Source organism: Lepisma saccharinum, chromosome 21, assembly GCF_977018435.1.
Source record: "Lepisma saccharinum chromosome 21, izLepSacc3.1, whole genome shotgun sequence".
Taxonomy (NCBI): Eukaryota; Metazoa; Arthropoda; class Insecta; order Zygentoma; family Lepismatidae; genus Lepisma; species Lepisma saccharinum.
The window spans coordinates 268,998-286,735 of record NC_139249.1 but is presented as its reverse complement, the minus strand read 5'-3'; the positions used below and the strand labels follow the sequence as shown (position 1 = coordinate 286,735).

Sequence of the window (17,738 nt, the reverse complement as noted above, 5' to 3'; positions counted from 1 at the left end):
ACTAATGTAGGAGCGTTTATTATTTCGATGAGTTGATCTGAATGCAGTTCCTTTAATTTTCAGATTATTGCTTGAGCAGCCATGATGATACGTAAACAATATTTCCTATCTTTAAGTCTGATGCGAGTCCACTTTGTGGACAAATGGCATAAACAGGACGGGTTGCTAATGTGGGATGCGAACCGCCGAAATTTTCATCCCCGGAAATCTACTCTTGCTATAGTCGGTCTGGCCCAATGTAACACTTTTGAACCTTTTTTCCATGTTTAATAAAACACTAAAAACGCTAACCAAATCAGCTTGTACTTTTTAACTAGCTGATATTTAGTTGGTATTTATTTATCCCAATCTTCTATTAGACAGGAAAATAATGAATTCTAACTATAGTGTAAAATGTAAGCAATTTTATTTACAGGTATTTAAAAGTATAAGTACAGTATACAAATTATATAGTAAAATCTTTTACAAATTCACTATAATACAGTAATTGAACTCAGAACTTGATTATAAACAACATTTTTAGTTTCACCTCCAGGAGCAAGAATAAATCAATTGAACGGCATTGGGAGTGTCACTATTTATCTTAGCGACCCCGAAAGCTAGTGATTCCACACTGATATCGGTCGTTTTCGATTATTTTTATATGTCACCCCTTCCTACCCCCATCCCTTTCCAGATTGTAAGTCATATGTGTACCAAGTTTGGTTGAAATTGCACCAGGCGTTCGAGAGTTAGCTCATTTTTGAAATTTGACTTTTCACCCCCACTCACCTCCACGCCGATAGGTGATAAACTTGGAGTTGAACGGCATTGGGAGTGTCACTATTCATCTTAGCGACCCTGAAAACTATGGATTCCACACTATTATCGGTCGTTTTCGATTACTTTTACATGTCACCCCTTCCCACCCCCACCTTAGGGGTGCCAGGGGTGTCTTATCCCCACAGTATTTCGTTCCAGATTGTAAGTGATATGTGTACCAAGTTTTAGTTGAACTCTTCCACCGTCTGTAAGGAGGTTTTTGGTTTATTTCTTCTGACTTTGTAATGTGTTGTGTTTGTCTCGTGCAGGTCTTTTTACAACCTTGCACTTTTAGTTTTTCCCAAGGGGCTATTTACACCCCTTTTTAAAGTTTTCAGTCAGAATTTTAGATAAGGGGATATTTCCCCGTATACATAGAAAGGTGCGAAATGGCCTTAAGTGCCGACGCACCCAGAAATTTAAAATCAATCCAATCCAATCGTAGGTAATGCCGTTTAGGTTTTGTGGCAGATAGAATGGCCCGATCACATGATTGTGGATGATTCCCATTTAGCGAGAATTTTCTCTGGTGAGCCTTTTATTTAGATTTTCTGGAGTTATAACCCTTAGGGGACCAAAAATGCGCATTATGAAAATTCGTAATACCATCGCGGTCGAATTTGGATTCGTCTCTGCTCCATATGTCACCACTGGCTTTACGACTAGCTGATATACTTTGATTTTCAAATTTCTACTCAGGCTGCGAGATTTGAAAACTCTTAACAGTGAGAAATAACTTCGATTGCCAGCTGCAATTCTTGCTTTTATTTCCTCCTTAACATTATTATCCATGATAACTAATGTTCCAAGATATTTAAAACTTTTGCATTTTTCATAAGTGCCTCCATTAAGTTGTATATGTTGGCCTTCCCTGAATTCCATATTTCGAGCTGAGAACATGTATTTAGTCTTGGTTTGATTTATTTGGAGTCCCATCTCACTAGCTGTGTTCTCCAATCTTTCCAGTCCTTCCTTCACTTCTTTCAATCTTCGTGCCATCATATCAATGCCATCAGCGTATGCTAGATTTTGGTTCACTCTGTTGAAGAGAGTCCCTCCTGGGTTACACCCTTGACCTTGAACAATATCGTAGATAGCACATCTCCTTGTATCAAACCTTGGTTCACTGCAAATTCCCTTGTGAGCTCTCCTTCAATCTTCACCTTGCATTTAGTACCCCTAAGCGTCATTCTGGTTAATCTTATTAGCTTGCTTGGGATACCTAGCTCCTTCATTACCTCATACAATTTTCCTCGTATGATACTGTCATATGCCTGCTTAAAGTCTATAAATAACTGATGAATATTAATGTTATATTCATAACATTTCTCCAATATCTGCCTGACCATAAAGATTTGATCCGTAGTCAATCTGTTTGGTCTAAAACCACACTGATAATCTCCTATTATTCCCTCAGTCAGTGGTGACAATCTTCCTGCTAGAATCTCTGCAAGCACTTTGTATATTACGCTCAGTAGGGCTATACCTCTATAGTTCTCACAGCAAGTTTTATCGTTCTTTTTATGTATAGGGCAGATTTTTGCCATACTCCATTGATCGAGCATCTATTCATGTTCCCATATATCAGATAACAATTTGTGTATATAATTTATTAGTTGATTTCCTCCGTTCTTAACCATTTCAGCAGTGATATTATCAATCCCTGGGGCTTTGTTATTCTTAAGAGACTTAATAGCTGTTCTCACTTCTTCTAGCGTTGGGGGTGTTCCGGTTTCGTCATCATGGTCCTCCTCTGGGTACTCCTCTTCATCACTCAATTTTAGAAAATTGGAAATTGTATGATATGGCAATTTCACTAGAAAATTGAAGGATGGCACATTTTACTTTGTAACTCAAAAATAACCAAAATGTCACTTACCATGTTTTACACCCGAGCCCTTCAATTGTATTAGGCAGACATTGAGTTCAGGCAGCAAACCTCTTGCGGTTTCTGCAAGAAGTTCAGAGGATCCACCGCTTGGAGGCGCCCGCTTTCACTTCTGGTCAAACTCGCAAACAACAGATGGCGCTGGTAAATTTCAAGCAAATGGGGAACGTGACGCCACGGGAGGCAGGTGCGCGAGTCGTGTGTTTGCAAAGAAGCTGTCACACGGGCCGTGGCATTGAAGAAAGAAACTCATCGGTACGGGTGACTATGATTACAGCGTCAGCAGTGGGGAAACAAAGGGATGACGCGTATCGTACATCAATGTAAAGACTAGATTCTGGAGAATACCTCCTTTTTTACTCATTCCTCACAAATACGAAGTTAGTGAACTTATAACCTTAAAGAAAGTCGTGTACTTTTTCAAGAAACACATCAACAATTCCCTACAGGAACATCGATTTTTGAGCTTTCTGCTATTTTTCTAATATTTTCGTAACTTGCGTGTGAAACGTGCTTTTGTATTTTATGCACATACTGTATGCTTTCTATTCAAAACTGGAGATTGTCATTTCCATTACATTCGGCTATTTTATTTTTCATACCAAAGGTAAGATGGAAAATTTACCACCACCGATATGCTTATGGAAGTTGCGCTCTCACTGTCATGTACTTGCAGCTTGTCAGTTTGGTGTCGTGCGTGATGCATGAAGGAGCGTAGCGATATCCTCATGTGCATCAAGGTTAGTTTTTAGTTCTTTTTGGTTTTGTTTCTTGTTAAGTTCACTTTATGCACAAAAAGGCTACTCGGGACTTAACCTACAGTTTGAAGTGGGATGCGAATCACTTTGTACGTACCTCCATCGGGCATAACGGTAGAATATAAAGCACTTGATAGGCACCGTCGACTAATTAATCGTTAGTCGTAACAAAATATCGACTAATTAGTCGAAAAAAATAGTCGGCTACTTTTCCCACATATTCGTCGCAGATTTGATGCCAAATTTTTAGATGGGGTGTGCCCATTACGTAAAGCTTTTTTTTTTTTAAAGGTCCTTCAGGCTACTTAAAACTTTCATATTACGTTGTAAGCTGCCTTTGATGTAGATTAAGATGCACGGAATACTCGTAAATACGATAAAATTGATTTGTTTAAAATGGACGCACATAATTTCTTTGTGGCAGCAAACAATTTACCGATCTGAAATACTAAACTAAAGCATTAGTTGTTATTTATTTGTGTATTATAGTCCAAATGTTGTCCTATTACCTTCGTCTGTGTTACTTCTTCTCTGCCGAGACAACCACTCGAGGACTCAATGAGACCACGCCCTTCGAGATATGTCGAGACGAGACCGAGAATGTAAGAAAAGATTCCCCCATTTATCTCAACGTTCGTTGCACCAACAATTGGTAGAATAAAATGTTAGAACAGTTAAAGGACATTTCCCAGGTGCAATAAGGATTAATGCAAAAATATTGATTGAATTGTTGTTTTAAGTCCACTTTGTGCACAGAAAGGCTAATTGGGACTGGACCTACAGTTTATAGTGGGGTCCGAACCACTATGTGCCTCCACCGGGTATCGAACCCGAGACCCCTTGATTACAAGGCGAAAACGCTACCACTACACCATCGGGAAGGACTAATGCAAAAACAAAACAGTTGGCTTTCTCGAAGCACATCTTCGAGCATGAATAAATGACAAGTGAATATGTTGACTTAGTTACTTTTGACTGGCGTTTTTAACAGTGCGTGTGTCATTCATTGCATTCTGTTTTATTTTTTATTATTTATCGTTTAATTTTGTTCAATCCGTTCATGTTCAATCAATTACATTACCGAGATGTCTACACCCACGACTTGATTTTAGGCGAGCAACCTAACCAGGCTAACTGAGTGTTGCAAGTGTTAGATAGGCTTACATTATGACTTGGGGCAGAAGAACCCCTGCTCTATACGAATTGTCTAGCTCATAATATCACCATTCATCCCCATCGTTGCGGTTAGGCAAAAGTGGCAGAGAGCGACGTAAAGTAATATAATTCAATCAATCAATATTAGTAGCATAAATAAAAGTGCTGTTTCTTTAAACTGTCCAGAGCTGTCAATAAAACGACTTTTTGATTATTATGTAAACGAATATAGCAAACGCTGATTTCCGTAGAGCATAGCAGAGGTACCAAGTTCGAATCATCGTCCATCCTAATTGTCGCGATTAACACCAATCTGTAGAAACGTGACGTGAAATAACTAAATCAGAAACAGATTAGAAATTGAAGTATACCACGAGAGCGTTCCTTTTAAGAGTACTCTGCGACAGCGCAAAGAGGCAATTCTCATCCGAGGCTGTTCCCATTCTCGGGAAGATTCCTCCCATCCTCGTTCTGCGGATGCGGCATTAGTCTCTCGAGAGGGCAGCAGCGTCGCGTCATTAGCCGAATGGCTTCGCGGGGAGAAGGAGCAGCGATTCTCTTAAGACCCGCGGCGACTCGTGCTTGGGTTATGCTTCTGCGGCGGATTAAGGAGGCCGGGTCCTGATAAACAAAGGACGGGGAAATGACTTCGGGATGCGTTGACGTCGCCTGACGAGAAGTGGAAAGTTGAAAAGGAACTAGTACAGGATGATCCAAAAGACTCAGATTGTGCATTGGCTTAGTAGGATAATATGTCAGGCTCTTGCGTCGGAGGCTTGGCACGCGGAGGTAGTGGCGCTGCAATCGCGAAAACCAAAATGGCGTCTGCGCAAGCCGTGTGGTGTTTATTCTGATATCTGAGAAGGACACTCCTTTACATAAACCCTATAATCACTTTCCTAATTAGTAGTTTCATTGCTCAGTTCTAAAATATCTCGAATGTTTGCAAAGGATAAACATTCAATTCAGCTAAAAATAATCGAAATACTGTGTGCATTGCAATTACTAAATTGATGTTTCTTTTGTAAGCAGTAAAATTATCTGTACGCTGAGTAATTGCTGGGCGAAGTGCAGAGAACAATTGCACTTCCGAGAAATGTCTAAAATCTCCACCGAACCAAGAGTTTTTGATAAAGTGTTCTAGATTTAATAAAATCCGCCATGTTGAAACGATGTGATGTATTTCACTCAAATGCAATAACAAATCGGCCACTGGCACTGGCGTACGCAGAGTGCGGGGGGGGGGGGGAGGCTGATGGTTACCCCCGATTTCATTCTTGAGAGCGGAAAGTTCTAAATGTACAAAATATCTTGTTGTAGATATCGTCTTCCTAGAGAGCACTATCCACCTTAACAATTCCAGCCCCTCTCGACAAAAATCCTGGCCACTGGACATATCTAACTCCTGCCTGGTGCTTAGATTAACACCTCGAGTGATTTCGTACAAGTGTTTCGTTTTTCCTTCTCCGAAAAATGTGGTCTACACCTCAAACCTTTATATGCATTAACGTTGTTTAAAGAAAATCCTGTATGGCTAAATAGTAACCTTATGAAGATAATAAATGATACATTTGAAAATATCAGCAGAATTTGGACCGACCGCAACAATGAAAGATCGATTGTTTGTTATCGTTCAACCTCAACCGAAGACCTGCGAGGGGGAAAGAGGTTGAACGAGAATGACCGACCACCTCTCCCCTCAACGGCATTTTTATGTGTCGAACTGCATTAAGAATTTCAGCTAAATCGCTTGATTTTACGAAAATTTACGACTTGCGATCCCTTTTCCCTGAAATCACTGGATATGCTTGAAATAATTTGCCGCCAAGTTGTGAACAACTCAGCACTGTGAGTTTCACAAAGGCACAAAACATTTAGCCTACACAGAAAATGACAAACTCGGCTAAACTGTGTGCGTAAAACGAGGCTCGGGATTCAGATTCCGCAATTGGATTCTCAGTAATAACACCTCCCCCTTCTATCTCTTCGCTGTCTGTCCCTTTCTCTGCTCTTTCCTTCCTGTATTTCTCTCTTTGCTTCATTCCCATTCTTTTCTACTGCCTGTCACTCCTTTTCTCTGTCTACTCTCTCTCTCTTTCTCGGTCTGTGCTCATTCTCCCTCTCTCTTTCTCTTTGTTCATTCTTCTCACTGTTTTTTTACTATCAATTCTCTGTTTCTCTTTTCCTTGTTCTGTGTCCGTAACTCTCTCTCTCTCTTTCTGCCGTACAAATCAAACTGAGTGGGTTTAAATTAAATAGATGTAACTCGTTGCTTTTTGCAGTACGCTGTAATTATATTTGTTGATTGACAAAATTGCAGATTCAGAACAGATGACCATTTTACACTGAAATTGTCAACAATGAGAAAAGGAAAAAAAATAACAAATTAACAAACAATAACTAAAAGATGGCACTATTTGGTATTATGTACGAGGGCATTTTTAAATGTTTTGGTCCTATGCAAAAACTCTCGTAACACTGCTCAACACACGCGAAATTGGTGTGAGAATAATTGCTGATTCACTGACTGTTGCGACATCTATCGGTGTTCGCCTGCAATATCACATGCGCACAATAGTGAGTAAAATGTCGACGTACATGAACGTGCGTTTGAAACAACGTGATGTTATTGAGGGTTGTGTCCCCGTTGACATTCATCGATGTGAGTACTGTCAGGAAGTAGGCAAGAAATTTGAAAGGCGACAATACGGCCACGACGAGCCTGCATGATCAGGTCCGCAATGGACGACCCATAACAGCAACGGATGCACAGGGAAAGCGCTGATGAACATCTTTGGAGCACGGAACCACCGTAAACTCCGATCGGTACGTGAAGACTTTGGAGAAACTCCGCGCACGATTACCACAAGTTAGGCCTGGCAAGGATGCAATTCTTCAACATGACAATGCTCGCCCACACACGAGTCGCCAAATTCCACGAAATTTTAACCCACCCGCCGTACAGCACAGATCTCGCACCTTGTGACATTTTACCTTTCTCCGAGGTTGAAAAAGTACCTGAAGGGACACCGTTGCACCAGTGATGCGGAGGTGCAAGCAGATGTGCGTCGCTGGTGCCGGAAGAAGACGCCAGATTTCTTCGCCTACGGGATGCAACAACTTGTCCGACGTTGGCATTTGTATGTGAACAATGACGGTGACTACGTGTGAAAGTAGTGACACCCTGGTAGAGGACATTACAATCTTTAATAAGTCATATAGTTCATGTAAGTATCTTGCATATTATTGACGTTATTGCGTAGGAGGCAAAAATTTTGAAAACGCCCTCGTACAAGCATTTCTTCTGATGGAAGACCGAAAGGCATCCTCCGAGGAAGTCTGTAGAAGAGAGATCTTTTCTGAATTTCTAGTCTAGGTTTTCTCATGTAAAATAAGTTGTGCGCATAGGAACCCGAAACTGGAATTATATAATTAAAACATAAAACTATGTGAAAACGTGGATGTGGAAGTCACTGGATGACTGCACCGCCCTCCTCGTAACTCTGCACTCTCCTCCCGAAGCCCGTTTCGCAGCCCGTTGGCTTTCAGAAATCCCCAAACAGTCCCCTTTCCTTGGGTCAAGTCAATTAACAAGGCAAAGTTTTAAGAGCCGAAGCATGCCACGCGAAAGGGGAGGGAAAGAAGGCGAAATGCGGTCGCGCATTATCGTGCCGAAACTTCCGGGCTGAATAATGAACATAGCTAATTATTACAGCGGAAGATATGGCTCGGCTGAAATCTGGGGACCCTCTCGGCTCACAATGTCAGCCGGCTACGGGGAAAGTTGGCGAGACGAAACAGGTTGTTCCGGGGGAACGGGGGGAAGGGAAGAGGGGGAGAGAAATCCCTCTTCTGGGACAATCTAACTCTCCCTTTCTCATCAACAAGGAAAGCACGGGAAACCGCTGACTTGATTAACAAGAACATTGTGGCGATGCTCCGAGCGCTGTTCTTTTGGTGGTGTGCCTTTTTGTCCACGACTTGCTGTGGGGAGAAGAAAAAGCCCAATGTGACGCCAGCGAGCTGCGAAACCTCATTGTTAAGTGCTGTAAATGCCAATTCTCTGGTCGCGCTTTCGATTGTTAATTCGGGAGGATTGTGGGTATTTTCGGGTTTCCGATTACGGCTATTGGAGCGTGAAACGACCAATGAATGCTCAGGAAATTTTGCTCTTGTGAGGGTAAGCTACAGGGCATAAATATTGGTTTTAATCTTCTACTTTATTCACTAATTCCACTGATTACACTTTTTGAAACTGGGGAGTTGATTAGGAAAGCAACTGAATATTACATACTGTGAAACGAAATTGACAAGTTTCTAATTTATACTTAAGATACAGTAAAGTTAGTTGGTTGATTTGGTGTTTTAAGTTCACTTTATGCCCAGTAAGGTTAATCGGGACTGGACCTACAGTTTAAAGTGGGATCCGAACCACTATATGACTCCACTGGGTATCGAAGCCGGGAACCTGGGTTCAGTCACTGGGTTGATTACTGCGCCATCGGGGAAGACACAGTAAGGGTGCAAGGGAAGCCACTCAAAGGACAACTCCTCTTCCATGCAATACAACCCAGAAACCACACTTGCAGGCCAACGATGCTCTGGCGCCTGGACAATCCTCTACTGGGTCACTTTCATCTAATCATCCTAACAGACGCGATAAAAGTGGCAGAGAAAGGAAACGAATTAACACAAATACAAAGTTACAACTCAAGTTGCAGGCTACTTTACAACTGAAGCGCTCTTTTTCTTCTCATACGATACATAGTTACCCCTTAAGCAATCTGCAACTTAATATTCATGTGTTTTTGAAAGGAGAGAGAAATCCTATCCATTCTAATATAATTATGTGCAGAAGTAGAAACCGTGTTGTATGGGTTTTTAATGTTACACGCTCGCTTCTTTGAATGGCAGGAAGAATGTGGTGAAATAATAATAAAAAATTACATCGACACTTTACTGTAATATAAATACTACAGAAACTACACTGTAAAAAGCTGACCGGAGAAGTGACTAACACTAAAGAGGACCCTCTGAGGATCAGGTCCTGTCAAGCAAGTCCCATCGCCGCAGTTTTCTGGCTTTCAAGACCGGAGCCTACTACATCTTTTCAAGTAGCTCCCCAATTGTCATCACGATGCTGACTGAACATCGAAATTTTGGTGACTCAAACTGGGAATCGAACCCGAGACCGCATGCACCAAAGGCGAAGCATTTTCCTACATGGAAGGGTTTTAAAAAAATACCATGACGTTTTCAAAGTACTAACTGCCATTAATGTAATTTTAATGGCCCAGTTTTAAAAATATATTTATGGTGCAGACAACTACAATTTATGCATGATAATATATTCAATTTTTTTCCCGCACCGTGGCGCTTTGGGCTCCGGCTACGGAACTCGCACAGGTTCCAGTCTCCTGGGGGAAGCGTCTTCTCAGATTTCGGCCTTTGTATGGGACCGGTGGCAGTAAGGAAATTCGGGAGCTGCGAACGAGTAGCGCAACCTGTTCATGGAAATCTACAATAACGACTGGGGGTTCGTCGTGCTGACCATACGTCACCACGTAACTCGTTGGTTGATCTCCTCCCTCGGCAGGTGGGAGTGAGGCCCGGGCTCTGAATGGGCCGTTGCGCCACGGGGGTGTGCGGGACAGAATTTTTTGGGTCGGGACGGGAAATTTTTTAAATCCCGACATTCGGGACGGAAAAAAATCGCAATTTGCCGATAAAGTCTTGAAATTTTCTGGACGGGAAATGTTCGAAATTTCCCGAAGCTCTGGAAATATCGAATTTCACACGTCGTTGTTTTCACTTTAAGCGATTGTTTTTGCATTTCTGGTACAAAAACTAACAATTTTCGATAAGCCCCAGACATTTACAATGCAGAAAACATCGAGAATTAATGACTTTTTAATGCTCGGGATCCCTAAAAGTCGGGATCGGGACGGGAATTTTTTTTTCCCGATCCCGGTCCCGACTTTTCGGGATGCCGCACACCCCCCTAGTTATTGTGCTAAAATATTCAAATTTACGGGTAGACTGTTGAATTTTTACGGTAGAGTGTACACTTCTACCTGTAATGCAATTTACGAAAGGTGTATCACTCTATATGCTTCCGTTTCTTGTTTCCAATATTCGTTTCTCTTCCCTTTACGGAAGTAAACCAAGTCCATGAGCCACCGCGGGTTGATCTAAGATGGAAAAGGATCGTCGTAAATGTAACAGATGTGGAAATTTTGTCCATTAAATCAGTAGAATCTTTTAGGGACATCTGCAGATATTAGGGAGCTGGAGCGACCAGCGAGTAGCCTTGGAGAGCCAAGATGAGATTTCGCAGCAGCTGCGGCTAAAAGGGTTGAGGGAGTTTTCGCCCATGAGCACGATGGGGAGATGAGAGTCGGGCGCCCACGTGTGGTGTATTTTTCGGACGAGAGGATAACGTTCTCCAAAGGTTCTTGGGAATCTTTTGACGCCGGCAGTGTGTGGAAAAGGATGTAAGCCTTAAATTTCCAGGAAACCAGTTTCAGTGAATCGCATTTGCTTTTTTTTAGTGATGGCGTGAGTGGAAGTGGGGAAAGCCTACGTACCGCGAGTCACATTCCGAAGATTATTCATAATAATTGTAAGTGTAGTCTGAATTAATTAATTAAAGATAATGGGTGTTTCAAAACGTATGACTATTTTGCACCCCTTTTAACTATAAGGGGGAGAGAACCCTTATCAAATCTTTACCTAATTTCTAAAAAAGGGGGCGTAAAAGCTCATTGGAAAAGTTTTAAAGGGGGCTTATAAAACTTAGGAGACACTAAAGCACTACCTCAAAGACATTGCAAAATGCCACTAAGAAATGACCCGTGGAAGGCCAGTCTCACTCCCACAATCCTACCTAGAGGTGTGGAGATCTTCAACCGGTAATGAGGTGACCCTCAGCAGTTATAGGAGATATCCGTGACCGGGTTACGCTACTCACTCGTAGCTCCCCAATTTCCTCACGATGGTGGGTTGCCATAGGTCGTATACACAGGCCGAGAACCCAGTGACTGAACCCAAGTGGACTCAAACCCACGCCGTCCCGCAGTCGGAGCCCAAAGCACGGTGCCTTGGACAGCACAGCCACGGAGGAGGACGTAAGAGCCCTCTGCTTCTCATAAAGTCTAAGGTATACGGTTAACCTTATTCGATAACGTATGCATCCTGCTACAGTGCGTATACTTTCAACTTTCGATCCATTTGTATTTATTCGTGTAATTTTACCGTGTCACGAAATCTTGGGTATGCCCTGTGATAATTGTGGGACTACGGCACTGGTTAAAACACCGTGGTTAGTATGAATACGAATCGAAGTGGTAAGGTTACCCAAATCTGTTAAATTTGACATGATGGCATTTCCCCTATATAAAACAAATAAACCTTAATTTAGTTTATTAAATATTACATAACTTCACTACCACAATTTAGCTCGAATACAAAGTTGTATAAATTATCCAATATTAATTCGTTTAGCTGAAGAATGATGTTTATAAAACAAATTTGAGCAACTGCTAATTGACATCTGTAGTAGGATTCATCTAATTAAGTGATACAATTCAATATCTGAAAGCAATAACGAATGAAATGAAATTAACTGTTTCTTCCTCGAGAAAAAATAACGTAATTACATTCTCTAGTAATCTGATTGTAAAATGTTTTATGCACCCAATATTCAATTTTGATCCGATGACAAGAACATAATTAACCAATCAGTGTGATTAATGTCCTTCCATCTCAGCCTTCAAGAATGGGTAATTTGCAGTTACTTCCTATGTGTATCTTTACATATGGAGTGTGTGTGGGGGGGGGAGGATCCATAAATCTTGGTAATACTTCATATTTTCTAATCGGTAGTCTATTGCTAATGTTTGGTCTAGTGATGTAGGGGAGAGCTGGACGCTTGCTTCACTGCAAGATTTCCTCAGTTCTTAATGTAAATATAAATTATATTTATCTATGAGAGAACCAGCGACTGTTCAGATAAAGCAACTACACTTGTCCCAATCTGCATTTCCATGCTTCAGTATTCAGAAAAATTCAAACAAGATGAAGGAATAAATATAATATTCAGGATACAGCTCAACATAAAACGAAGTGCACAAAAAACCACAGATATTCAAAAGTAATAAAATTATCATTAAAAAATTCAAAATTATTTGCTTTCAAATAAAGGGGGGGGGGTATCTCTATTCAGTGACATCCACTTTTCATTCGCGTTCTTCTTCTTTTTTTTATGCAAATATACTAAGTTTTTAGCGGTCTGAACAACAAGGCTTTTGAGTTTCCAATCGCCTCCTTTGATCCAACTTTCCCTGAAAAGCTGGAAACCCCATTCGATGTACTACATTGAGATAAGCTATGATAAGTAAAGTAATACGAAGACAGTGCGCTCATACTCGCTTCTAGAGTTTGGACATATTTTAGACTACACAGAACTTCATAGGTTGAAATTATTACTAACTGTGGTATTTGAAATATTTCCACTGGGACTACCCTTTGAGATATTATTAAAATTTTACATTTTTTATATTAAAGTAACTGTTGTACTGATAGTTAAGCAACATTTTTCTTCCAGTCTCTGTTCAATTAAACATAACTACCATTAAAATACTTTCCCAGATTTGTAGCTGTAACTGACAGATAAAACAATGTCTCTTCACTTAAAAAGAAATTGATATTAATTTCTGTTAATTTTGAAATTATGAAAAATAAATTATTTATGACAAAGAGGGAAGGTAATTGACCTTTGAATATTCTAGTGGAGTTGAGAGAGAAATGTAACAGTTACAGGAGAAATTAATTGTTTTTTGTGTCACGGGTGGGACACAATAGAAAACAAAAGCTTATCCAAAAGATAAAATAAACGAAGAAAGTGTAAAATACCCTCTAACTTAATTATGTACAATACTTTCTACGCAAATGACAATTTTAGATTGTTCTCTCACAAGATAGGATAAAGTTACATCATTGCATTTAAATTTAAAAATGGAGGTTGAGGGGCACTTTCTCATGAAATGCCCCATAAATATGTTCGTATAATCCCCTCAGTGACAAATTTAGCAACCAACGGCAGTGCAGAAACCAGAGGGAAATTTTCCCTCATTCCTCCTTTGAAATACACCTTGGTTACTAATAAGAAACAGTTCTTTCTTGCAGACATTCCTTCAACCGGACCCAATATATCTGGAAGCGAGGCCAGTTACGGAATTGGTGACATGGTGGACGTCAACTGCACCTCCGCAAAATCCCACCCGGCGGCTAACATAACATGGTACATCAACGACAAAGAGGTAGGTGGAAACCTTTTGCATAAGTTTGGAGTTGGGGGAAAAACTTATACCTTCAGTAAAAGAAAGTACCCGGAATTTGGCTGTTAGAAGCCTAACATTGGAGGTATCGAGGATTCATTTTCTGCACTGTACTGAATGACCACGCAGAGGGGTAGAGTAATCTATTCACCAGTTAGTGCACAGCAGCTGTTTACGTTAGTTGTGTTGCTGGGTGTCCTGCGATTTGCAGAATGGATACAAATATCGAGCAAAGAATTTGTATGAAATTTTGTATTGCCAACGGACTGTTGTGTGCTGAATCCTTGAAAATGCTACAAAAGGCCTTTGGTGATTCGTGTCTGTCGAAAACACAAGCGTACGCATGGTACAAGGCTTTCAAAGAAGGCAGAGAAGTTGTTGCTGATTTGCCCCGTTCTGGTCGACCTTCCACGTCGACGACCGAAGAAAACGTCTGAAAAATCAGGACAATGGTGTTTGAAAACTGGCGTGTGAGTGTGAGAGAGGTGGCTCGTGAGCTTGGCATATCACACATGACCGTTTACAACATTTTGACTGATGTGTTAGGCATGAAACGCGTCGCGGCACGACTTGTTCCGAAGGAGCTGAATTTCCTGCAAACACACATCGCAGGGATGTTGCTGAAGACATGATTTCGCGAGCCTCTAGTGACTCAACCTTCATGAAATGCATCATAACTAGTGATGAGACATGGGTGTATGACTATGACATGCAAACAGGCAACAATCTTCGAAAATGAACGAAGGCCCAAAAATTTACGCCAAAATTGCTAAAAAATTAAGGTCATGCTCATTGTTTTCTTTGATTATCGTGGTGTTGTACACTCAACATTCCTTCCAGTTGGAAAAACTGTTAATAAAGAGTTTTATGTGACCGTTATGAGGCGTCTGCGTGAGAATGTTCGCCGGAAAAGACCAGAGTTATGGAAAAAGAATTGTTGGATTTTGCACCACGATAATGCGTCGTCGCACACGTCGACTCTTATTCGCGAGTTTTTGGCCCAAAACTCAACACATGTCCTCGCCTACATTCTCCAGATATGGCTCCGTGTGATTTTTTGTATCTTTCCACGGCTCAAGTTACCACTTCAGGGAAGGCGTTTTGAATCAATTGAATCCATTAAAGGAAATTCGCAGAAGGAACTCAGGGCGATACCGTCTTCTGAGTTTGAAAAGTGTTTTGAAGACTGGGTTAAGCGTTGGCATATGTATGTTGCATCTCATGGGGCCTATTTTGAAGGCGACAAAATAAATGTTGATGATTAACGACGTATTTTGTGTTTTATTCACAAATTCCGGGTACTTTTTGTACGTAGTATGATGCTCGAATCCGTGTGTCCACATCAACTATCAATTTATAAAAAAAACTGTTTGAGTTACAGTATGAACACGATAAATTCACGTTGAACAGAAGACAGACGTGACAGAAACGTACTAACTATAAAGCTTTATTATCAGAAGTTTGTTTTAGAATACCAATCATGACCCACGGCAGGCAACACAGTCAACCAAAGACATTGCTGTATCACAGGGATAAGCCATGTAGTCTAGTTAGTAATTACAATGTTGGATGATCAAACATATATTTAAAACTTTTATTGAAATTACTTTTACAATATACTACAGTATTATAGCTGTTACTATTAATCCCTCTTCATTTGTTATTTATAATGTAGTATTTGTAATAGTGCATTCTTTACATATGTGTGAAACTAGTTTAATGTTCGTTCCATATGCTCGGGTGCATGATTTGTCTTATGTGATCTGTAATAGGATTGTAGATATTATAATGTGATCAAATATTTTGTTATGTACGGACAGTGATGCATATTGAAAGTTAATCTGTTTCAATGTCTGAAAAGAAGGTTTTTGATAAGAGTAATACAATTACCACGTTTATCCCAATCGATGATGTCATAGCCCCAAGTTTAATAACGTTAGGGAAGGCAGTAACATTTTACGTCATTGAAAACTAAAACAAATGCAATGACTCTAGAAATGAAGGAGGTACTAAGAGTGTGCCAAAGTCATTCGGAAAGAGAAAATATTAGTGAACGTGATGCTCTTCCGAGGTTTCCTGACCCGATGTCTCGCAGCGACATGCGCCGATGCTAATGCAATGATACACCAGAAGCCGGGAGATCTTGTGTCTTAGCTTTGCATGACGTCTCTTTCCTCCAACCTGGATTCTCTCTGGAGTCTTTAACGGTTGCCTAGGAAACGGAGACGCAGATTCATCATCCTTCGGGAAGATCAAACGCGACCCGGATAAACCAGATTATTCCTGCTTCTTGTGAATTCGCCGCCCTTCCCCTTTTTCTTTTTCTTTTTTGCATAAATTCCAAGGATGAAAGTTTAGGGCACTGGTGGGAGCATGTCTACACAACTTCCTCGTGTCTCTTTCTAAATTGTATTTTCGTCCAACTGTTCATGTCATACGAGAGACCGATGTATGCATACTCAAATGCATTACTCTAGAGCGACCACAAGGTAAAAAACCTTGGACGAAAAGTCCCCGCGCAGCTTTCCCTTCTTCCTTTCAGCACAGGAGTCGTGGGTCTGCGCAGGTTTCTTTTGTTTGTAAGTTTCGTACATTGCCGTTCTGTCCTGTTCTAGATCACTGTTCATCAGTGGCGTGCCAAACGGTCATGACGCCCCCTTTGCCCCAGAAATTCTAAAAAAAAACCCGTCAAAGTCATGAAAAAATGGGAAAATGAGGACTGACTATTTAAAAAAAAAGTATACGTAATCCCACCCTTTCGAAAATCCTAGGCCCGCCACCGTTCTTCATCCATCTGCAACATGGCTGTCCATTCTCATACTTCCAATGTTCCGTGCCCACGTAAGTCTATGAAACCGTTGCGAATATCTATTGATTGATTGATTTTGCATATTTCACTTCGCTTTTCGGCCACTTTTGACATGAGTGACGATGGATGAAACTGATGAAAGGGAGCTCACAAAGAACGCCGGGATTCGAACTCCGGAGGTAAACCACACGAAGATACAAGTAAATACGCTGGAACAAATTCGACGCAGATGTAATTTTATAGATGAAATGTTCTAGACCATCAACTTTGGCGGGATGAGACCGCTAAACCATCAACTTGGGGCGGGGGGAAGGGTTCGGGTTACAAATGGCTCTCACAGGACATTCAGAACGAGATCATTGATATACCGGGTGTCCGAGAAGTCTTTGTATGAAAACAAAAATTAACTGTATCCGCTATATGCAACATAGACATGAAAAAATGGTACCAAAATCTTCGGAAACTATTCAAGTTTTATTGGCAATAGGAAAGAAATCACTAAATCTCCACGTGAGCACCCTTGGTAGCACGGAGTACATCTAGTCGAAATTCAACTTTTCGCCATGCATTAGCCAACATCAAAGGAGGGATTGATGTGATGACTTGGGTTATCCGTTGTTGCAGAGTTGCAAGATCGGATGCAGGAGTTCTGTAGACATTGTCTTTCACATAACTCCATAGAAAAAATCTAAAGGGGTTATGTCTGGAGATCGTTCAGGCCACGCCGTCCCTCCATCTCGACCAATCCATTTTCCAGGAAATGTCTGTTCAAGGTAGGAACGAACCTCCAGACTCCAATGTGGCGGTGCACCGTCTTGTTGAAAGATAACATCTGGGTGGTATTCTAGCAATTGAGGAACAGCAAACGATTGCAACATGTCGAGATACACTCCAGATGTTACGGTGTCCTCACAGAAAAAGAATGGTTCGATTATTCTGTCATGCAGCAGCGCGCACCAAACGTTCACCTTCGGGTTGCCCATGGTCGA

General features: G+C 41.0%; 1 protein-coding gene across 1 annotated transcript in view; it reads left to right on the top strand.

The window, feature by feature from the left end:
- LOC146004077 (cell adhesion molecule 2-like) overlaps nt 1-17,738 on the top strand; it is a 91,938-nt gene that overhangs the window by 68,207 nt on the left and 5,993 nt on the right. Inside the window, exon 4 of the mRNA XM_083142703.1 lies at nt 13,789-13,922. Coding sequence (XP_082998829.1) covers nt 13,789-13,922 — 134 coding nt within the window. The remainder of the gene's footprint in view (nt 1-13,788; nt 13,923-17,738) is intronic.